At 39.2% G+C, this 24936-nt stretch overlaps 2 protein-coding genes across 4 annotated transcripts in view; one reads left to right on the top strand and one right to left on the bottom strand.

Annotated features, from left to right (window-relative positions):
• cog5 (component of oligomeric golgi complex 5) overlaps nt 1-24936 on the bottom strand; it is a 55986-nt gene that overhangs the window by 16955 nt on the left and 14095 nt on the right. Inside the window, exon 7 of the mRNA XM_053414777.1 lies at nt 5544-5674. Coding sequence (XP_053270752.1) covers nt 5544-5674 — 131 coding nt within the window. The remainder of the gene's footprint in view (nt 1-5543; nt 5675-24936) is intronic.
• On the top strand, nt 16086-24792 carry LOC128428566 (G-protein coupled receptor 22). 3 transcript variants are annotated; one of them, XM_053414774.1, is made up of 5 exons: nt 16086-16353; nt 18667-19490; nt 20839-20983; nt 21235-21381; nt 22428-24792. In XM_053414774.1, exons 3-5 carry the CDS (start codon nt 20861-20863, stop codon nt 23478-23480), a joined length of 1323 nt encoding a protein of 440 aa, XP_053270749.1. In that variant the 5' UTR covers nt 16086-16353; nt 18667-19490; nt 20839-20860; the 3' UTR covers nt 23481-24792. The 3 variants fall into 3 exon arrangements, with proteins under 3 accessions (XP_053270749.1, XP_053270750.1, XP_053270748.1); XM_053414775.1 differs by lacking the exon at nt 16086-16353 and having other exon boundaries at nt 18666-19490; XM_053414773.1 differs by lacking the exons at nt 16086-16353; nt 18667-19490 and having other exon boundaries at nt 20643-20983.

Raw genomic sequence — 24936 nt, 5'->3', positions numbered from 1 at the left:
AGAGACTTTACCGGTCAAACCTCAGCACACAACGCCACTTGGGTGCTGAGTGGTAAAGTAAATGTAACTTGTCTCTGACGGTGCTTTTAAGAGCTTTGCTCTCTCCTTGTATGCTCTCTCTCTCTCTCCTTCTAAACCGACCTATACACACATCCGATCTGTATTTAGAATACAGTTCATGTAACATAGTTAAATCTATATTCAGAGAGGCTGGACACATCTGGAAGCCATGCGGCCCAACGCCAAAGCAGAGACAAAGAATTCTCTTTGTCTGAAAATCCCTTGGTGTAATTCATGTGACGACCACCAGTGTGAGCTCCGGCCACATGGTGTCATTAACATAGACTCCATTTTGAATAACGCAAGTTAAACCACCATTTTGAATCTATTATTGCCACGCCTCCTCTCTCCCTCTCCTCCCATTCTGGCTCTAAATTCATAACGGCTCCGCCATCTTGTTTTGTAGTCAATCCGCCATTTTGAGAGTTTTTAGGCCTTGATTCCACGAATCATGATCGGCCGCCATCTTAGATGTGACGTCACCACGTGACTGCATCATCGCCACGCCCCCTTCTTTTTCTCTCTCTCTCTCGCTCTCTCACACACCCACACACACACACCCACACAGACACACCCACACAGACACAGAGACACATTGATAGACACAGACAGATACACACACACAGATACACATAGATGAATACATGTGTTTTTCTAAGTTGTGATAAGCGGCTGCTGTTGTTATCTTTGAAATATGGGAGTTTGTTAAAATGATGAATCATTAAATAACACTAACTTTATTTCACATGCATACACATAGACACACACACAGAGAGACACTTTGACACAGACACACACACACACACCGAGACAGACATACATAGGTAGACCGCCGGTTTTACATGTATTTTCTGAATTGTGATAAGTGCTGCTGCTGTGTTTATCTTTGAAATATCGGAGCTTGTTAAAATGATGAATCATTGAATAACATTATAACTTTATTTCCCCTTTTTAATAAATGCTTTTGTAATTAAAGTATCTGTAGTCTGTGATTATTTGTGCATATGTATGTGATTGCAGCTGGATTATGATTGCCTGTGCTCGAACTTAGAAGCCTTCACTGTTAATTAAATAATTATTAATATTAAATATTGAGATTATTGATTTGACATTTATCATTATGAGACTGATAACTATAGTTTGACTCGTTGGTCCCTGTAACCAGGGTGGTGCCCCGCGACAATAAGCAATGATTACAGATTTGTATTATTCTTAATTGATAATTTTATTGTTTTCATTAATTATTTTAACTATTATTAATGGATAACCGTATCATTTCTAATTAAATGTGTTACATTTCTTAATTAATAGCTTTATCATTTTTGATTATTTTTAAGAAATAATTGTTATTTTAATAATCATATTTCATGATTATTAATAATTAGCCAACGTCAATTCTACTCCTACTATTGCACAACACACTTAATGTGGAAAATATGCTTTTTAGGTTTCTTGTCCAGAGCTCTGTGTTAGAGCTAGTCTATAGAGGAGAGGCGAGGGGAGGGGAGGAGAGAGGAGGAGAGGGGAGGAGCCTCTACGTGGGTCAGTTGAGCTCCTACTCAACAGATGGGCTACAGGGTCTCTGCTGGCACAGTGAGAGCGTTGAGGTGAAACTCGCTCCCACTCAGTCCCAGCAGCACGTCCAACTGCTTACATAACATTCACAATAAACAACTTCCTGAGCTGCTATAAGAAGCTGTTGCTGAATCTACCCGTGTGCGTATATGTGTGCGTGTCTTTGTGTCTCTGGGGCCCCATATGTCCACACACATAACACAAAGTGATAGAAGTTGTTAGCCAAGGCTACTCCAGCAGTGAGCAGGATAAAAATAATTCTTCTGAGGGTTGAGTACACACAGGAGACAGGAGCATGTACGTGTGTTGACTTTGGAGAGAAGTGCAGTGTCAGAGAATCCTGCTTCTCCACACAAGGACCTGCTTAGCTTCAAACTCACGTTTTAGACAAAACACTGACACTTCCTGCACACATTTCACATTAAAAGCCCTCCGTTTCACAGGGGCACAATACCTTATTTTTCTTGACAAGCTGTTGTAGTGATAGAAAGAAAGAAACTACCAAAAAATAAGTATTTTTGTTCAACAGAGAAAAAGTGTTCCTCCTTTGGTTTCTTTTTCATTGGAAACATAGCATTTTCACGCATAAAAAGAATTCACAGTAACCTCATTATCACAATATCTATAGAAAGTTTGAATAATCCAACAATGATATTACCATTAATTGAGTTTATTGTGTGTTTTATCTAATTTTTAGCAAATTGATTATGCCCCCCAAAAATAAAATGTGTGATTCTAGAGGTAAAAATCCCAGTCACTTTCTGAATTGAGATTGTGATTAAAAGCTATCATATTGCATAACCATACAAGATTGTGAAACAATGTTATATGCTCCGTAGAAGTCAAAAGTCCATATTATATCCACTACATTTTAAGAATAACATGTTTTATTTAATGTACGACGTCTCTGATTGGTGGAGCGTTACATTAGGTTTACTACAGGGCAACCATGATTTCTCATTCAAACATGCTGCAGTTTGTCAGATGAGGAAAAGAGTTCAAGGATGGAAATCACTACAACAAGGTTAAATTCAAGAAGCGCTAGAAGTCATTTACTCTTAAAAAGAAAAAAAAAATGTTTTGCTCCGAATAGAATAAAATTCTTGAACTGGGAGTTCACTGTTACGCTATATTAGGGTTGTGCAAATAGATGATGATCCCACTGACATTGATTAACAGTGGAATTCTCATTAAAGGTTAACTGTGATGAATCATGTATCTTAAGCAAATTCAAGTCATTGCAGGTTGCAAATCAAGTAAGATTTTACACATTAAATGAAATGTTACCCAGTTGAAATAGTAGAAAGTTTAGAAAGTCAATATGTGGTCAGTGTTGATATTGCGGTGGTTGCTTCACATAAATCAATGTATGTGAAACACTGAGAAGTGAATATTTTTGGTTCATTATGAAACAAAAACAGGCCAGAGGACGTCAGCTGAGTAGGCGGTGCCAGAGTGGGAACATGCTCTGTGTGCTTTCTTTGTTCAAGCTGCAGTATGTTCAACATAGATTTTGAAAAAATAATCACTCAGCCCTAATAATGTTCTAAAACTGACCCTGAAAAGGTTTATTTACTTCAGAGAGACCGAAGAGAGGCCAACACATGAGTCCTATCAAACCATTACAAATAGTGTGTGGCTCTGAAAGCGCTGTTTCAAGAGTCTAAAAATGATGATGATATCAGGATTCTCTTGCAAGAGGCATGAGGCTTCAGTTATTCAACAGAAAGGCTGTGAGATTATACCCACAACTATGCTGATAAATTGCACTTAGGGATTTGTAGGATCCGATGTTTTTCTGAGTTTTTGCCTTATACTTGTCAGGATAGTCAACACTCACAAACCTCTGCTGTTTCTATTATGACAATTTTGTCTTTCTTTGTCTCTCTTGAGTCCCCCGACCAAAAAACATTGATGAAGAATCTCATTGACGTTAACATGACCCAACAACTCCTCCTTCCTGATTACCTGTTTTCTGATAAATGCAGAACAACTTCCACTGCAGTCATTCCATTAGTAAAACAACAATTACATCATATAGATTACTCTGCTGCTTTAAGACTCGCTTGGCTGAATTATACCGTGTATTCGTTTGGTGAGAGAAACAGTCTTCACAACAGCTCGTCTCCTCTCGACAACAGTTTCTGTAAAGATGTTCCATCTTACACTTGGCACAGAGCAGAGCCAAGCCATTTTCTTTGATAGTTTCAGATCGACACAGCAACGCCCATGTAGGAGATGCACTCACTCTCATCTGAGCACCCATGGGTGCAGTGGTGTTATAATGAGCTGCGGTCAGGAGCATTGTTGATTCATTTCTATCTTGAGACCGCAGAGAACGATTGCACTTTTGACCAACAAAAACGGATCTTAAGTCTGTGGTGCAGTATTTTCACTATATTATTAACAATTATCAACATAAGGCCAGGTAGGTTTGGATGGCTTTTTTCCCTTAATGAATGAAATCATCATTTAAAAACTGCATTTTGTATTAACGCTGGTTATCTTTGTCTAATATTAAAATTTGTTTGATGATCTGAATCATTTAAGTGTGACAAATATGCAAAAAAAAAAAAAATCAGGAAGTGAGCAAATAATTTTTCACTGCACTATATAAAGGCAGGCGCACAAAAAATGGGGGAAATAGAGATGGAACTCTGACTGGTTAATGAAATGCTACACCAAAACAGATCCCATGATTAATAGGCTATGAGCAACCCTTTTGAACCTCGCCCATAGCACAATGACCGTTTAAAATGACCAAAGTAGAATTTGGCTCATATAAATGTACTTGCTCTGTGCTTCTTATATTGGTCTCTCAAAATGGATCACAATTACTCATTGCCGTCTACCACGTAACGTGAATGTAACTCGAATATATTACTTGACACATGGATGTGATTTGCGTCTGGGTAGCATCAGGCAAATATTAGTAGACAATGGGGAGGAAGACAACAACTGCCATGATCCCACGCTGCTTCACCATGTGATTAAACTAGGTCTTTTGTTATTGCTTTAATTATGAGATCTCTAATGGCTGAAGTTATATATTGTACATTTAACAGCAGATTACCATCAGACCAGGTGAGATGAAAAAAGATAAATAAGTGAATTTTAGTTTGATCCACTCATTACTGGGGCGGCTGTGGCTGAAGGATAGAGTGGTCGTCTTCCAACCTGAAGGTCGGCAGTTCGATCCCCAGTCTGACCCATCTGCATGCTGAAGTGTCCTTGGGCAAGAGGCTTAACCCCGAATGGCCCCCCATAGAACAACAAAGTCCTATGAAAAGATGCACTATGAATGTGTGTGTGAATGGGTGAATGTAGGTCGGAGAGGCGGTGGTCTAGTGGCAGAAACTTGGACAATGGGCAGAGAAGGTCTCTGGTTCGTCTCTGGTTCGACTCCACGGAGAGACAACAAAAGACGAACCTGGATTGATCTGTCCAAAAATCCAAGAGTCTCCCTACCCTGTCTAGAGCCCCTGAGCAAGGCACCTTACTCCCCCAACATCTGCTCCCCGAGCGCCGTACATGGCTCACTGCTCTGTGTGTACTGCACCAGATGGGTCAAAAGCAGAGATTACATTTCCCTACCTGCATGAGTGTGCCTTTGCATGACTGTGCATGTGTTTGGGACGAATAAATGCATCTTAATATATACTATGCTATATGTGCACACACACATGCATAGTGTACTATACAGTTTAAATTATTATGTAAAACTGTTCTGTAAAGCGCTTTGAGTGGTCATCAAGACTAGAAAAGCCCTATATAAATACAAAACCATTTACTGAAAAAAAACTATTTGATCCCTGTTTACAACTGATTTTAAAGTCAGTTCCTGGACAATCCAATGAGACTAAAAGGAGACATCTGTGTTAGTATAGTGTATGTGTGCTTGAGTGTACCTGGATCTCCATGCCCTGCTCCAACAGTCTCTTAGCTTGGTTCTCCACCTCCAGTCTGGCTCTACTGATCAGCAGCAGGTCATTCTCAATCACCTCAATGCCGCTCAGATCCACACCTTGTGACAGGTAGTCTTGAGAGAGAACAAGGACACAGGTCAATACGTACAGTACATACACAAACACACAAGAAATAGCATGTTTTTTTAAATCTCCCCTACATTCCAAAAGCGCCATATGCCCAAGTAAGTAATGTAATGTTGACAAATACAAAAACTTATTTATCCACCATGTGGAAACTTGCCTTTGGTTTTATCATAAAACCAGTCATAAAAACCTAAATATATTTCACAGTAAATCGTGTCAGCATTCACACTCATGAAAACTCACAATGCACAATTCTAGACTACTACACACTTTATCACATTAAACTACCACACAAGTAACTGCAGCAGAGTCAGGAACACCACCTGTTTCCAAATCTGCCAGATTCTAGTTTTATGATACCTTAAAGCTCGTAGGACAAAAAGTTTTGATTACAATTCTATTAGTTATTAATGATGTATATTTTCTCCCAGAAGGTAGAAAGTCTAACTGTACAGTGAATGGATCGAGAGAGTCATAAATACATCTTTCAGCTTTACTTCTCTGTTCATCATACTACTCTGCCGCTTTTGTGGTCTCCCAAAGATTGACTGTTTTTTCTGCTTAGTGTTGACGACCACATGATCGTGTAAGAAGATGCTTTCCACAAGGCCCTCATATACTTTCCAGGACATGCAGTAGAACAGCCGGTGTCTTGAGAGACAGAGTGCTACTGTTGCTTCAACTCTTAAGGTTGGTTGGTATAGTTGTTGTAAATGGACTGCATTTATATAGCAATTTCCTACTGTTAACGACCACTCAAAGCGCCTCCCGCTACAAGTCACATGCACATAGGCTGCTCCTATTTATAGACGCTCCTCTGTCACACATCCCATTCCCCCACTCACTTTAGAGTTTAGTGTTTTTACCCAAGGACGCTTTGACATGCAGACTTAAGGAGCAGGGGCTAGAACAACCTGCACTACCTCCTGAGCTGCCCCACTGTAATGGAGTGTATTGCATTTCTTGTGTTTCAAGTGTCAATGTATATGCACAAGGAAACTGAATACTAGAAACAATATATTGTATTGACTAAAACGTCACCATGAAATCTCAGAAATAAGTTTACACTTCTCTGTTCACACACTTCCGTGTCTGAGCATTTAGACATTCACACTTAGCTTTTCACTATTATTTTGTTGGATCTGTACTGCATCATGTTGGTTTCTCATTCGAAATTTAGAAATGTGAACACAACCATAATAACAAAAGGCAGATTATACCTTTGACGTTATTTAAATATAAAATAAAAAGCAACCAGACACAAAGTCAACACTATAACAATGAATAATGTAACTATATACATTAATAATGTGAGTGTGAGAGGATACAAAGCTTTGTTAGCCTAGCATCTTGCAAATTAAATGTCCCAAAAAAATAAAGAACATTTAAACAAAGTTGTTGATAGATCAAATGGCTCGGTGAAGATGAACAGGAAAGTTACTATCAAAATAAATAATAAATAAAATAATTGAATTAATGGCAGCAGTTTAAATTAATTATAAACTGTGGCGGCCTTGACAAGTTCAGTTTGTCCCACATTATATTTATAATGACCTGAAAGTTTTTTTACCCAATTGTTTTGCCCTGTTGATCTATTGTAGAGCTGTGTGCAATTTTTTTTTGCCTAGCTGTCGTCTCTTTCTCTCTCACACACTGACATGTCTGTCAGAGTCAGACTGTCCATCGGCAACACAGGGAGAGATACTGCCCACTGCCAGTTTGCCTTCAAACGCAAAAGAGGCAACAGCTACAGTGCCTTGCATAAGTATTCACCCCCCTTGGACTTTTTCCCATTATGTACTGTTACTAACTGGAATTCAAATAGACTTAAATAAACTTTTTACCGTTTGATCAACAAAACATGCATAGTACTTTGGAGGTGCAAAATAAATTTTATTGTGACACAAACAATAATGAGAACAAAAAAGTTGACATCTGTTGGGTGCATAAGTATTCACCCCCCTGGTAGAACCCCCTTTTGCTGCAATTACAGCTGCAAGTCTTTTGGGGTATGTCTCTACCAGCTTTGCACATCTAGAGATGGAAAGGTTTGTCCATTCTTCTTGGCAAAAAAAGATGAAGCTCAGTCAGATTGGATGGAGACCGTCTGTGAAACGCAATCTTCAAGTCTTGCCATAGATTCTCTATTGGATTGAGGTCTGGGCTTTGACTGGGTCATTTTAAGACCTTAACATTCTTTAATCCAAACCATTCCTTTGTAGCTCTGGCTGTATGTTTAGGGTCATTGTCCTGCTGGAAGATGAACCTCCGCCCCAGTCTCAAGTCTTTTGCAGACTGCATCAGATTTTCTTCAAGGATTTCCCTGTATTTGGCTCCATCCATCTTTCCCTCTATTCTGACCAGTTTCCCTGTACCTGCTGAAGAGAAGCATCCCCACAGCATGATGCTACCACCACCATGTTTCACTGTTGGGATGGTGTGCTCAGGGTGATGGGCAGTGTTGGGTTTTCGCCACCCATAGCGTTTTGCATTGAGGCCAAAAAGTTCAATTTTGGTCTCATCTGACCAGAGCACCTTCTTCCACATGTTTGCTGTGTCTCCCACATGGCTTCTGGCAAACTCCAAACGGGATTTTTTATGGATCCCTTTCAACAATGGCTTTCTTCTTGCCACTCTTCCATAAAGGCCAGATTTGTGGAGTAGACGACTAATAGTTGTCCTGTGGACAGATTCTCCCACCTCAGCTGTGGATCTCTGCAACTCCTCCAGAGTAACCATGGGCCTCCTGGTTGCTTCTCTGATTAATTTTCTCCTTGTCCGACTCTTCAGTTTGGGTGGACGGCCTCCTCTTGGTAGGTTTGCGGTTGTGCCATATTCTTTCCATTTTCTTATGATGGATTTTATGGTGCTCAAAGAGATGTTCAAAGCTCTGGATATTTTTTTATAACCTAACCCTGCTTCATATTTCTCCACAACTTCATCCCTGACCTGTTTGGTGAGCTCCTTGGTCTTCATGATGCTGTTTGTTCAGTAATGATCTCCAACAAACTCTGAGTCCGTCACAGAACAGGTGTATTTATACTGAGATTAAATTGCAGACAGGTGGACCCTATTTACTAATTATGTGACTTGCAAATGTGACTTGTGAATGCAATTGGTCGCACCAGATCTTTGTTAGGGGTTTCACAGTAAAGGGGGTGAATACATATGCACTCAACACCACAGATTTTTATTTGTAAATAATTGTGAAATCCATGTAATATTTCCCCCCACTTCCAAATGATGCACTATTTTGTGTTGGTCCATTACATAAACTCACGATGAAATAAATTTTAATCTGTCGTTATACCATGACAAAATGTAGAAAAGTCCAAAGGGGGTGAATACTTATGCAAGGCACTGTATATAATGCTCAAACTCAACAAGAAGTTCGTAGACTAGTACTCTAAAGGTCGATCAAGTTTAACCAAAAGTTTAAACATACAGTGGGACAGCGGCATTTTTACTTTGTCATGTGGTTCATGTCTTGAAATGTCCTCCTAAAAGTTCTTAAATGTTGTGTTGACATGTTAAATGTTATAGGAGCAGCCCCAATCAAGTAGTTTGAAGTAACTAAGTAACTTTTACTTAAAGTACATTTTAAATTAACTACTTTTTACTTGAGTAGATTTTTAGATGGGTACTTTTACTTGTACTTAAGTAAAATTCAAAGTAAAGGTACTTTTACTTGACTACAAAATTTCAGTACTTTTTACATCTCTGCTACCCAGTCAGTGGGCCATCAAATCATCCATGAGGTTTGTATTATCCTCAAAGACAGCCAGACTGAGATTTAAAATCTCAGTCTTTATACCTGTCATTCGGTCTCTGTTGTACATGTTAGCAAGCGTTTGCTCTAATGCAAAACATTACTGTTTATGTTTAAAGGTTTTCCATGGACACCAGGGGATCTACTTCATATTATGATTTGAATTTGTAAAGCTTCAGGGAGCCAGTGAGGAGTACCCAATTAGAGAAAAGGAAAGCACATCAGTCTATGAATAAAATGTGTGTATAAAATGTATCTTTGTTCATGTCATTTCTACGACACTGATTATCATACTGAATGTAGTTTTATAATTGTAATCATTCAACCTGATACTGAGTAATGCCAGGTGACATCTTGTAAAGGGGAAAGTATTTTGTTCCAATTTGACCTATCAATTCAGTAGCAGGTGGCAAATCTGTCCAATTGTACCTTTCAGTTGACACAGAGACAGTGGTAGTGTTGCTAGAATTAGGGTAACGTAGCATTTGTCAAGATTATCACAAATAATATGCTAAATTATTTTCTAAATTACATTCTTATGGCCACGACCACAACTCCTATACAAACAATTAACCATAGCTGCTTTCAGACATGCACTGCAATCTAAAGAGCTTTCGTACTGTGTTCTGAGGAAGTGCATGTGTGAATGCAAATGTCTGAGTGAGAGGCTCCGGATTATCTACAGACCTGAACCCCTAGTATAAAGACACAAAAATCAACAAAAAAAATCAAAAAAGAAAAAAAGATCTCCCCATGAAAAGGCAGTGTAATACATGTAGAAAACGCACGAAGATGTTGAGAGTTTTTGGTAATAAGAGCCAAGAAAATCCTGTAATCTCTGCAGTGGAATCAATGCGTCACTTCCTGCCTCTGTCTGCTGCGACCGGCTGCTTCACCTCTCACTTGAATAATGCAGAGGATTTGTTGCTGTTGTGAACGCATCTGTGCAGAGAACCTCCCGCTGCGTTCTTCATGAGTGAAATCAAAGTCTTGGTTAAATCCGGATCAAATTCTCCAGACCAAGACATCATGTCTGAAAACGTCTGTTGAAAATCAATGTCAATGCAATAACCAATTCTAAACCAGGAACTGACAAAGCAGGATTTTTTATCTGAGGTTGGTTAAAAAAGAACATCAATAACCAAGATTAAAGGTTTTCCACAGGGAAATACTGCTATTTTTATCCCACTGTCACATTACTTCCGGTTAGTACTCAGCCATGAACTGTGTTTTATGTTTGTCTACAGGGACATCTTTGAGAAATGACCTACAGAGCCCAATAGAATGTCAGCTAGGAGGAGATACAGAGGCAACGTTTTTGACATTAGTAACGTTGCTATTACTAAAAAGCCACATTTAAAATGCAAACAAAGAAATAGTGTGCATGTGGATGTAAAATACAGTACATTTGACATTTCATTTCCACCTCTTTGACCATAAGTTTTGGCAGTTATAGAATGTGCTGAAGTCAATGTCCTCATACAGTGTTTTATGCACTGCACACATTCATTATATTAGATTAACTGGCATGGGAAAGACTGAACAGATTTTACAAAGCAGCTTTCATGAGAAGCAAACAACGTATCCGCAGCTGCTGTATGATACCCTTTGAAAATAATGTAAATAGTGATATACTGTAGCTAGTGATCGGTTGACAGTGGAATAAAGTTGACAGAGAAGTAAAACGGAGAAATGTCTAATGTTTGTCCAAAACCACTGACTATTTAACTATTTATCTGTAAAACAGCTCTTTATATGTAGTAAATATGGATATGATTTGATATGAGTATACGTAGTACACAAAGCAGCCAAAACCTTTAAAGGAAAACAGTTTGCTTTATATCCTGTTTTGAGGCAATTATCTCAAAGCCTGCTAAAGATCTGTCAACCAGGACTGGTACTCTTAGGGCAAGAAGTCAGAGTGGTCATGTTGACATGTCATCCAGAGGATGCCTACTCTCCTAAAGCGTCTGGCTGCTCTGTTGTCCTTTCTCTATTTTATGTAGTGATTGTGCTGTGAATCTGTGAATCTTTTCTTGCACTATTTTGAGCACTGAAAATACTGCAATGTATTATATACACCTTCTTTCTGTGTTTCCATGGAGACCACTTTCTCCACACATACTGGTGAGATGAATGTGGTCAAATGTCTTCAGTGGCAACATAACCAGCTATTCTGACCTGCCAGGTCGCTGAACTTGGTCATCTCAGTAAAATGCAAATTCAGGAGAAAAATGCTGGGGTTGTACTGTTAAAATACAGATCATAAAGTCATTGCAGTCCCTACAACAGTGCATGGAGACTTGCTTTGGTCCTGCTGAAGTTAGAACTGAGGCCCAGAGCAATAACATTCATATGTCAGTGTCAGGAGAGAACAGACAAAAAACTAATCATTGTAGCACATGTTCCTCTGAAGATTTGCAATGCTAGCTTTTTTAACATGGACATCCAACATCCCTGGTAGTCCATTGTGAGCATGAATTTGTACTAAAGAAAAGCAGACTAAATACAGTCTGATGCCATTTGAATGGGAAAGTGTGAACTGCAATGTATTTGTGTGAACAATAAAAAGAGAAATTTAAAGAGTAGTTTAAAAGGTATTTTCTCTACATACATGGCTAATCATTGCATGTGACTGTCATGTTGTTGGTTTCTCAAGGTTACAGGTATAGTTGGATATCTGCCCCCAAATTCCAATATCGAAGAGGTGACAAGAGACACATTTTCAAGATACAGTGGGATGATCTGTCTCACCTCTAAAATTAGATACATGTTAGTTTGCAGTTGATTTTACTGATATGAATAAAACAGTTAACTGTACTTCCATGAAATCGAAACATGAAATCTTTCTTTATCCTGTTCTTGTTCATTTCTTTTGTCTCAAGTCCAACCCACTTTTGATTTCAGCCCTTATCTTAAATTATTTGTTTTTTAAAACAGTAAGATAAAACGATTCAGGGAAATCAGCCGCTCATTATAAGAGGAGAGGTGTGGAGTGTTGGGACTGATAGCAAACCATTTTAGATGTGCTATTTGTCTAGAGTAGCACATTGTTTGCTCTTCTTCCCAGAGAGACAGAGAGATGGAGAGTATTATCAGGCAGGTGGCGGGCTGAGACACAGAGGATCGGGGAATTGGACAGAAGCCACATTCAATTCAAAAGCAATCTGCTCAAAGCCTCAACCCAAGAACAAAGCCTGCCATAGACCACGATGGAACAGCTGAGCCCAGCATCCCTTTGCGTGTTTAGATATGTTTGTAAGAGAGAGGGGAAAAAGGTGAGGTTAGTCCTTTCTAACTTGTGTTATATCATGGTCAGAGGGACACACACACACACACACACACACACACACACACTTTTCCTTTCTAGCTTCAATTGTTGTTTTTCATAGAAAATGTGCTTGTATCCATATGAGCACCAATGGGTGTTTTAGTCTTAAAATGAGCTGTGGTCAGTTGCATTGGGGCTTCACATCTATCTTGATGCAGCAGACAGCATTTGCACTTGCGACCAACAAAAATTGGTCTGAATCCAATATTGCAGTGTTTCACTGTATTTCAGTATGAAAATAATTCTTTAGAATTTGTATTAATTATCGATTATTTCATTAGCACAATTAATTAGCACATATATTACCACCTAGCAAATTTGCCATTACAAAAGCAATATATCAAGGTAAAAGTGTACCTGTTTTTTAAAGGGAATGGGAGACGGCACATGATTGATTTAGACGCTGCATGAATCCCTTTGAAGCATGCATCTGGTGCTGCAACATTTCCATTGTTAAACTCACAAAAGTGGATTCAGACATGGACTAAATGATCTTGCTCCATGTGCTTTAGACCATGAGATTATATCGTCATTGCCTTGTGTGTTGGTTCCCAGGGGGAACAGATGTGCCCGTTTTCAATGCTGTGGAAATTCAATCAGCTCAATCTTCATTGGACAAGAGATGTCCATTACCAATCATCGCAGGTAACCCATACGAGAGCCTTCACATACCAACATCAGAACTATTGAGGAGATCAGCAGAGTGGGTGGTGGATGGGAATAAGCTAAAGTAGACAAAGGTATAATTTGCATAGTCAGTGGATAGACAAAATACACCAGACACATAATGCATTATGGCTGCATAAAAAAAGCTGGTGAAGAAGTTATCTAAAAACTGATGGCCATTTTATCTCTTTGATGCGTTTACTTATTGAAGCAATGAAAGGGAGATGGTGAGTGCTGTTGTTGTTATTCCCTATTTTCCTGCCATCTGGCCATCCAGTCAAGTTCAGCTTTAGAGTTTGCATTAAGCGCAAATTCTCAGCAGAGGACAGTTTGGAAACAGCTATCTCGGTAAATGGCGAAATGCATGCCCCCACTCAAATTGATGTCAAGACGGAGGACTTTATATACAACGGATAATTCTAGGAATATAAGACTCTATGTGAACATACCTACTGGCTGCAGTCAGACTGGCTTCGCTGCAACTACAATGGATAAAATGTAGTGAAAGCATTCAAGACCTCCTAAGCCAATTGATTAAAGTATAATAAATTATTATTGAATTTTTTAAGGCTTAACTTTTGAAAGAACACACATTGTCCGACAACTTTTTAGTCTAGAATGATCTGTGTACAAAACAGAACTCTGCCAGAACAAAGCATGAGTTTTTTTTATGCAGGATTTTTTTTTTTTTTAGCTTTCCAGAACAAGAATGTCTGAAACAGTCTCATGTATAAAGAAGCGGCTGTGCCACTGCACTGTGTCACAACTAGTGTAAACGATGATATGACAATGTGTGCATTTGCTTAAAGACACAATGAAATGAAATTGTACTTTCTGAAATCAGATATCAGAGATATTGAGTGCTCAGTTTTTTATCATGTTTGATACTCCTTCCCTATCCACTTCCTTCCTTACTTGCTTTGAACATAAGTCACATTATGTAAGCACAGAGCACCTAATTTTTCATAAAAGGCAGGATATTTTGTGCTTCTTATGGGTTTCCCTGATCAGGTCTCCAACTAGCACTAGCTCCATCAACATTATGACAGGGATCATCCACTGTGCACCAACCTGGACTAACATCTATGGCAATAAGCTTACAGTATGTTATAATCATCCCCTTTCTGTCCTTGTTAAGAATTATTGTGAAGCAGCTGCAACTTATTGTAGCCTTATTCACTAACTAGTTTATCAGAGGACACCTAAATAATAAAATGTATAATTTCCATATCTTAATTTATTAGTAACTATAGCAAACTATTCCATTATCAGGTCATGTTGACTATTTTATATCAAATAGAATCCCCAACAAATATAGTGTTCATTTTCTATTATTATGACACAACGAGTGAAAAGCAGGACATTTCTAACCCCCAACCCATTTTTATGGAGCTAAGATGTGTACGATTAATTTGGCTTCTTATTTTAATCATTATTGAATATTTTTTACTAATTAAATTAACACTTAATTGGGCAGCTGTGGTTGAATCATTGTGTAATGCTTTGAGTAACTCAGGAACCGAGGCAGCATGATGGTTTATGACTGCTCTTTAATCAATTTAATACTCATCTATGAACTGGTTGTCACTCATGTGCACAGCTGGTGACTAGACAAGGGCTAGTAGCCTTTAGGTTTGCCAGCAGAAAAAACATCATGTTGCAATATTAATGCATAATCATTGTTTCTGGAAAAAAAGGGTTTCTCTCAGTATGTGAGCTGTCTTCAATTTATTTTCCTATCTCGCATTCATGTTTGCTCAGAAGAATAAAGGCTGCAATCGTCTTTTTCTCCCTCTCCATGATCCAGCTATCTGGCATCTATTTCGCTCTCACTTAAGACTTGTTTCTCGAGGAAAACATGCCCCCCACTGAGTTGCACGTGACAGTAAAGAGACAGGATCTAAAGGTGTTTCTCTGCTCACATGCCATAAGCGAGTGTGAGATATGAGGAGCCGAGATACAAAATTGTGTATTCTTGTTTTATCGCTGTATATGAGACACATGAAAACAGATTTGATTTTTTTACTGAATTATCATTATGTGCTTCCTTTGACCATTGGATCTGTTATTGTGAAGTTGCCCTTGATAGTCAATTCACTATCTACCTACAACTAGCTACCATATAGGCTCACCAGTCAATAAGGGCAAAATGGTGACTGCTCCATTGGTAGCCAGACTGGGACGATTAAGCATGTACCATCCGGCAGTTGCTATGCAAACACAAACAGTGGAGGAGTGGCCAAAGTCCTGCGAGGGAGGATGCTGCCATTACTATTGTCATGGCCACCTGTGCCCTTAACTGAGGGCAAACAAACTTAAGGAAATGTGGCGCAAAAAAAGATCTGTGTTGTCCTTGCATTTCAGAAAAGAGTTGAAGTTAGATAATGTTTAGCAACAAACACAAAGAAAGATGTCAAAAGAAGGTAAGAAACACCCGAGAAATGAGGGGAAAATACGATGTTCAATCTGTTTTATGAGTCCAATTAGTCTTGCACAGAGGTGTAAAAAGGAAAAAGAGAAGAGGAGAAGATGGTGTTAGAGTGGAGAGAAGGAGGGGGAGGGAGCAAGGGATGAGTAGGAGGGCTAATAAAGGCAGATCGAGAGAGGCAGGAAGCAGGACAGAGACAGAACAGCAGCAGAGAAGAAGAGAGGGGGAGGCAGAGCAGCGGTGTCAGTATCTCCTTCGTCTCTCCAGGCTCTGTGGCTGCATGCTTTCTACCAGTCCAATTTCCATCCAGAAATGACTGAACAGTGTGGTGTGAGACCGAATGATGGACGGCTAAATGAAATCGGGGTTATCACTTGTGAGCACTACACCGCTTTAGGGAATTGAGATTGTTCAGCCCTTCAGTCAACTCCAGCAGACCCAAGGATCACTGAGGAATGGTCTTCATCTGGAGGTAAATTGACACACGGCACAGTCGTAGAGCAGCACCGCTATTGGTGTGCCGACAGCGAGGCAATGTGAATGTGTTGCACGGAGGCTCAGTAAAATCAACACATTCAGCTCGAGGCAAACACACAGCATGTTGTTGAGCCCACGGGTCACGCAGATTGCTTTTAAGTGGTGTATAATTACACAAAATGAGTGGCTGTCAAACAACAAGGAACATGGCTCTTCACAGGCGGAGCTGATTTCACTGCCTCCCAAACAGACCAGCTCTCCCATTGTAGAAAAGCTCTTAGAATAAAATATGAATCAGACTTCAGACAGAACTTGTTTAAAATGTGTCCTTAGTGAGGTCAGTCAGAGGACAGATATTTTTAATGTAACAAAAGATACAGATAAAAGAAAAGAACAAGATTAAATGTGAACTATTAAGCCATGAATTCAGTTTATGTAAAGAATAAATTCTTCTAATTTTGGACTATACACAGAAGCAGAGCTAAAGGTAATCAGTGCAAGATCAGGTCAAGAAGAAGTGATAGAGGGCACAGGGAAACATTGTATTCTTCAAAAAGTTACTAGGGCTGCACCCATCAATCACTTAATAATTTCTTGTAATTTTTTCCATTTGAACTGAACTAGAAAATAAGTAGATAACATGAAAAATTGACACATTTTCAGGGCACTTAAAAAAATGTGTAATTGGTACATATTGCTGCTTTTTTTGAATATGTTGGTGACTGTTTATGTATAGAAAACGATCTGGATGTGCGAGTGTAATAATGTTACCAATGTTGCGTCATTTGAAACAATTAGAATAATTACATGTTCTGATTACATTGACAATGCTAAACAATGCAGGCCTATTCACTTTCAACAACGAAGTAAATATTTAGGCGGACCTTTAGTAGTAATTGCTAGATGACAATACAAAGACTTTGAGCTCATGAAAATACAGCTCCCGTGCCCCACTATAGTTTCACGTTTGAGCACACGTGCACACACACAGTCCTGCTGATAAAAAATGGAATGAGAGGATCAGAGAGAGAACATCCCACTGTCTGCTTGATATTGTTGTTATTTGTGGATGTACATTAAACTTTTGGTTTAAACTCCAATGTCAATGAGAAAGAGAGAGAGAGAGGTTAGAGGCATAATCCAGAGGTTTCTGCAACACGGCTTCTACCACTCTATTAGAGAGAAAGAGGGAGGGACAATATTATTATATGCTTAATATGGAGAGGATATGATTTCCATCAAAATCTGATTATTGCCACAGCCCTAGTCTGGCTATGTGAGACTACATTGATGTAGTCAATGATATAATCTAATTTTAAGCTAATGGGGAAATTATGGAATGCTTTTCAATTTTGCTTAATCAATGGCAATGATTAACTGATTACTAAAATCTCTGCAAATGTGTTATCTGACACCTAACTCGGACCTAGGCCTCCTATTGGAGATATACTTCATGTAAATGCTACCAAAAGCAGCCATGAAATCTAGGGGTTTTGCCAGAAATTAGTAGGCATGCTGACGGTTGTTGGTGTTCCATGAGATTGGACGTGATTGGCTGGCTGGGTTTAGGTATAACATTTTGCGTGGTTAAGGTTAGAGTATGCCCACAGTTGTCAACTTATCACACACTCCAGTACCATGTTTTGGCCACAGGCTATGCATCTTCCTATGGAGGCCAACAACCGAAAAACATTGGGAGAGTACACATAACTACCTTACAAGTTGTTGGAAAATACTCCTTGATTGAGCATGGCATTGTTATAGTGTTTACTTCAAACAGCACACAATCATAATGCAAAGTGTAAATACAAATGTGTATACCGGTCAATAACATTATAGATATTAGGATATGTAAACAGGAACGGTAATTCATTCTTAGATTATAAACTATTCCTTTCTTTAGATACCAATAAGAAAACAATATTATTGAAGTTATTGGTCAATGTCTAAACACAACAAGCTTCCAAATTTTGTTTCTACTTGCAAATCTCAAGACAATCCAGCTCAATCCCGAGTCTTGCAGAGATCCAGTGTTCAGCCCTCATTTGATGAAAAACACATGATGAGAACCATCAAAGGCAAAAGGCAAGCATCAAAACCAATTTGCCATGCACACCAACATGAGCACAAGTCCTCACAGAGACAGGCATCCAGTCCAGAAAGAGCAAGAAACAAGGGAGGATTAATGAGTTAAAATTAGATGCCAGACAAATGACGCATTGTGTCAACCAGAGAGAAATTATCAGATAATAATGTGAAACATTTCTTTCTTTACTTTAATGAAATCTTTTATTCTTCACCTCTGCAGAATCGATAATGGATTGTAATGGAGGAAGAGCACAAGGGAGACCATGATGATGATGATGATGCTACCAAATGGACATAAAGTAATTCTCTGTTTCAAACAATTCCTCTCTCACAGCCTATGAAGGATGAAGTTAGTGTAAGAAAGCTGTGGATGTCCAAGAGTCTCTTTGGATGATCCCCAATGACTCTATATGACCAACATCCAATCTTGTGACATTTGGTGAAAGTCTGCCTCTAACCTTGGAGCCTACCATATGCACTTTCCCCCGGTTAAACTTCTATGGAATATGAAATCACAAACCTGACATGGTGCTATGGACCATATCGTGAGGAGCACCATCTCCAGGGAGATAAAGTGAAGAATGAGAACACCTGAAAAGTAGAGTAGTCGAGAGAGGAGGATTGTTCTGGCGCTGCCATTATTTTCAAGCGGGGATGACACTGAAAGCAGTGATTCAAGCACAACAGACAATGAGAAGACAGAGGTCTGCATGAAAGAAAGCATTGATTGTAGTTCCCTGCAGTGATGTTGCTAACCACATGCTCCCCAATGAGGGGTAGGCGTGTGTTGCTTTCGGGGTTTCACAACCAGCCCCTTCCCTTCGCCTGAGTGGAGCCAGTATTTCCATAGCATAAGTTCAGTGAAGACTTTTCAAGTTGTGTCAAATATCGACAAGTTCACAGAAGAATGGTACGAATCAAGTTGCGTTACAGACTGAGCTGGTCAAGTCAAACATGGAGGGATGTTCTGACCTTCTCCAGCAAATTCCTTGGGGGCCACTTTGATAGCTGCTGAGCTGGAGAAGCTTCTGCTGGGAGGGAGTGGTGAGTTCGATTCTGATTTCTCAATTTGACCTAGTTATCTTTAGTCCAACCACATAAACGAGTATTCTTGCATTTGGATTGTTAAGACTAAGTAATCCAAGGGTCTCAAATGGCTTTCTGAGGCATTGATTCAAAGACGAAGTCTTGCCCCTTTATCGGTAGATTAGAAACCCAGTGGCTTGATCTGTTGTCAAACCACACCTGAAGGTAGACACGTCTTACTCAGCTGTATACATGAAAAAAAAGAGAGAACTTCAGCCCCTGCTTACATCTCATTTCTGCACATTAGAAGGTTGTGCTCATAACACCTCTTTTTCAGGAAATGATGAAAGGTCCAACGTTGGAAAGAGGGCATATCCGAATTTCAGATGCTGTTCAATATTTTCAACTTCATTTTAATCATTCTGGATTTGTTTGTTTTATTCACCTACATACCTACTCTGGTAATAAAATCTGTGTACAATAAAAAACATTATGGCACTTTCTACCCAAAACCGACAATATAGCACTTGTATTCTATGGCATACAATAGTATAACTAGTGGTAATGGGATTCTGATTCTACAATCAAGAATACCGTGTTTGGTGCTTTTTTTGTCGGTATCGCCATCAAATGACTGTGCGAATAGTACACGAAACATGTCTAATCTGAAAAACCTGTTTGTTGTTTACCATTGATAAGCACTCAATTTTAGCACAACCCATTTGTACCTGACCTCATTTTTCAAATTTGCCAGGAAAAAACTTCAGTCACAGGTCTTGTTCGGCAATTATGTTTTTGTATGCCTTGATGATTCCAAGGAAACAATCTGCATCCATAAAAAAATACAAAGTGGATATCTTGATTCGTTTTTCGCCCTTGCGTTGCTTCAACATGAGTTTAAGTGCGAAACCACTCTGAAAAAAGGGCCTTAAGGTTTTCGGACAAGGTGATCTTATCACAGAAATCGCAACAATTTAATATAATAATAACTTTATTTAATATGCAAAGGATTCTGACTCAAAAATACACTCTGTTCAAAAAATATACTTAAAAATTCAGAAGAAAAAGCTCAAGCTTTCAGCCTCTATTGCAGAAAGTAATAGAAAAATTAAAATTATTTTCTCTAATTCATAATTTTGATAAAATATATATACAGAGAGTTGATGACAGCCTAGCATTACCCTGACCCTAACCCAACCCTAATTTCAAATATTGTAAATACCTTTCAAAAAAGAGCAAAGGTCAATGTCAGCAGCAAGCTCAGTGGAGTGGTAAAAGGTAAACAAACCTTTACTTAAAAAAAAATGTATCTGGTTGAAATGTACAGCAGTAACAATAACAAAATTGTGTTCAAACTGCTCTCCAGGCATCTTCCTCCTGCCAGGATAATGCACACATCTCCCATGCTGATCTCTGCAGCCACCATGAGCAACATGACTGTGATTGACACTGCTGACCCCTATGACCTTGACATGACCTCATCTGAGGCTGTCTACCCAATCAGCTTCCAGGTACTGGGAAAGCCTCTCACACACTTCCTACATTGCTTCTCACTGAAACATTTTGCTTACGAGCAGGTGAATGTTTACTATATTTTTATAAAAATTAATAAAAGGGTTGAAAATTTAAGTTTGAGAAACTATGAAAACATATTTTATAAAACCTTGTAGGATGACATTTTCTTCCATGTTTTTATTAATTGTTGCTTAAAAATGTAAAGCCCTGGCATAATTTCCATCATGTTCTCTCACTATGTTGCTAGGTGTCTCTGACAGGCTTCCTGCTTTTGGAGATAGTTCTGGGTCTGAGCTCAAACCTCACTGTGCTAGTCCTCTACTGTATGAAACAGAACCTCATCAGCTCCGTCTCGAACATCATAACCATGAACCTGCATGTGGTGGACGTGTTGGTGAGTTCAGACCTCTTTCACCAGCTATTTCCGCAAACAGCGATTTAAAGCGAACAGTGCCATCTGTGGGCACAAGTGTTAATTAAAGGATGCTCTCATATATCATCCTAATTCAAAACAGCAATCATACTGTCCACCCAGTTTGCATATGGCTAATCTGATTACCACAGCAAATACATCTGAACATACAGCAGTTGGGTGCTAAACTGAAGCTAGGTCCTAGCCTTCACTTACTGAGTGACTGGCAACAAGGGAGAGTCTTCAACTAGATGGGAGGGAACTCAAGTCATGTAAAAGTCAGGGAGTGATAAACACAACACGTGAATATTATCCGCAATGTAATCAAAACCGGTATTTGCCAGCATGTGGCTTAGCTCTGCAAATAATGTACAACGTTGCTCTGTTGATAGGATGTTTTCAACAGAGCCCTGTTGATTATGCCAGTTATGCACTGACAAGACAATGAGCTAAATGAGCAACCGTGGTGATGAAGTATGTAATTAATCGAAAGGAGCAAATGAATAAAGAAAAGCAACAGAGATGCATCTTGCAGTAAATGCAGTTACTATCATTGGTGACCTTATGACAACAAGGAGACTGGCAATACCTCTACACTACTTTTAATTGCAGTAATAATTGCAGTAGTTCCGTCTAAGGGACTCCTTGACTGTAGTATAAAAAAAATAATGAAGCCCAGAACCAGGTATGGACAGGGCTCTGACACAGGAGTCGTTCCCTGAGGCCATAAACAACAAAAATATATGCTATAATTCTAGTAGGATTTAGCTACACTGGTGTTGTATTCATATACAGAATGTATACAACCTGATTTTTGTATTGGATATTTTCATTAATTACAAATGTTAGTATGGCACAAAGGAATGCAATTACTGAATTATTATGAACCACAAATGCATTTTTTGTATATCATGTGTAAATTCTGGCAGAAAATATTTCACACTAACTGAATGCCGTTTGGGTTTGGTCTTAAGACCAGATTAAAAATGGAAATTTGGGATGTGACCTGAATTCCTATCTGTTTTCAGGTATGTGTATGCTGCATTCCAATGACAGTTGTGGTGGTGCTACTTCCTTCGGAGGCAGACACAGCCATGATGTGCTGTTTCCATGAGGCCTGTGTTTCTTTTGCAAGCGTAGCTACTGCTGCTAACGTCCTTGCCATCACTGTGGACCGCTATGATATCTCAGTGCGGCCAGCAAACCGTGTGCTTACGATGAGCCGGGCAGTAGCTCTCCTGGGATCTATTTGGGGTTTATCCTTTTCCAGTGTCCTGGTTCCCTTCGTGGAAGTAGGCTTCTTCATCAACTCTGGCTCAGACCTGTTGAACCAGACTGCTGTGGTCGAAGTAACTCATACAAACGAGTACTACACAGAGATGGGTTTGTACTATCACCTGCTAGCACAGATCCCTATATTCTTTTTCACAGCTGTAGTAATGCTGGTGACTTACTACAAAATCCTTCAGGCACTTAATATTCGTATTGGGACTCGCTTTCAGCAGAACTTGCCTAAAAAAAAGCACAAGAGCAAAAACACCATCTCTTTAAGCACTGCGACACAAGCAGAGTCGACTGATGCTTCACAGAGCAGCACAGGAGTGAAGGCAGGTGGAAATGCACCTCTGGGCATGCGGGCTTCAGTGTCCGTCATTATTGCTCTAAGACGAGCAGTAAAACGACATCGGGAAAGACGGGAGAGACAGAAGCGAGTCTTCAGGATGTCTCTTCTTATCATCTCCACATTCTTACTTTGCTGGACTCCAATAACTGTGCTCAACACCATCATCCTCAGCACTGGGCCCAGTGATTTAACTGTACGCCTCCGGCTGGGCTTCCTGGTGATGGCCTATGGGACAACTATCTTTCACCCTCTCCTCTATGCCTTCACACGGCAGAAGTTCCAAAAGGTTTTGAAGAGCAAAATGAAGAAGAGGGTTGTGTCTGTAGTTGAAGCTGACCCCACACCAAACAATGTGGTCATCCATAACTCATGGATTGACCCCAAGAGAAACAAGAAGGTGACCTTTGAGGACACAGAAGCAAGACAAAAATGTCTATCCACACAGGATCCGGAGTAATTCAAATGTATATATGTCAAATATGTGGAAATTGGAATTATTATACTGGGAGTTACAATCTAGAAAGTGTTTGAGAAAGATAATAGAGAACTGTTTATGCCAATTACTGTATCAAAAAAGATGGACAACATGGTTGCTCCCCAGAAGTGAAGCCAAAACACTTGAGACGCCCCCTGGTGAATAGCTGCAGAATTCGTAACACACCCCTGCTGACAGATGGGACCAACAACAAAATCCTGAGGAACAGCTGAGATAGTGGCTCATTCCCACAAACACTACTGTGCAGATATTATGGCTTTATGTATGTACAGTGGGACGAAGGGGAGATGTGTTGTCTGTTAATATACAATGATCGGTTTATACAAACAGAGAAATTACGAATTTTTTTTTTTTTAAACATGGTAGAAAGACCGGATCTACACTCATTAACATTGAAATTTATGTATTTTGGGCAGCTTACTAAATGTAAACTAAAATGATCACCACAGAGAAGATGAAATGGGGCGAGGGAGTTTCTGAATATCACTTGTAAAAAGGGAAAAATAACAGCACCTGAATGTATGCAAGTTCAAGGTGAGCACTTATTGTAGACTTTTCAAAGACTTGTTGAAGTGGATATCGTAGGCACATGGAGATGGTTACTTATTGCTTTTTATTGTGGGATGTTGTTTTGTGCTATCAAGGACAATTGAGTTATATCTCTGTAAGCAGCAGTGTGTGTTGTTCCCTGGTTAGCATAATATGAGACAAATGTACAGTCATAGAATACCTTGATATTGCTTGTCACCATTTGTAATAAACAACCAAAAGGTACAATATGTGTCAGAATTGCTTTGCTCTCCTGGTTCTTCATATGGAACTGGACGCAGAAAACACCAGTAGTGATTACAAATTGTAACAAAAATGATGCTTTTATCAAAAAATGTCAAATGTTCACTCTCAAACCAGTGTGTTCAACTGCACACAAATTCTAAGTTAATATCAGCCCGATAATCTTGCAAAAGAATCAAATGGCTCAGTTTTAATAAGATAACTGTACTAGTGAGTCTTCTTCAGAACTCAAAGTAGATTGTAAAGATAAAGCTTTGGCAACACCCACAAGTTGTCACCGTAAATAAAATCTATCAGCCTACAATAAGTAACAACACAGGTCATATAACCTTCAGCCCTTAAGTTCACATACTGAAGTAAAATTATACAGCAGAAGTCAATATGACTACACGTAGAAGTAGAGTATATAGGATTATATGTCTATGATATCAATGATCAATGGTTATATATATATGATCAATTGTACAGCAATAGATCAATGGTGGACACTAGGGCTGTGCTCAAAAAATCGATATGGCAATATATCGTACGTCGTCATGCCGATGCACACATCGATGCAGATGCTACTGTATCGATACGGAATCAAATGCTTTGACGGCCATCTTGAAAACGAAACTTCACTTAT

The sequence above is a fragment of the Pleuronectes platessa genome, chromosome 22 (genome assembly GCF_947347685.1).
Source record: "Pleuronectes platessa chromosome 22, fPlePla1.1, whole genome shotgun sequence".
Lineage (NCBI taxonomy): Eukaryota > Metazoa > Chordata > Actinopteri > Pleuronectiformes > Pleuronectidae > Pleuronectes > Pleuronectes platessa.
This window is presented reverse-complemented; position numbering and strand designations above follow the sequence as displayed.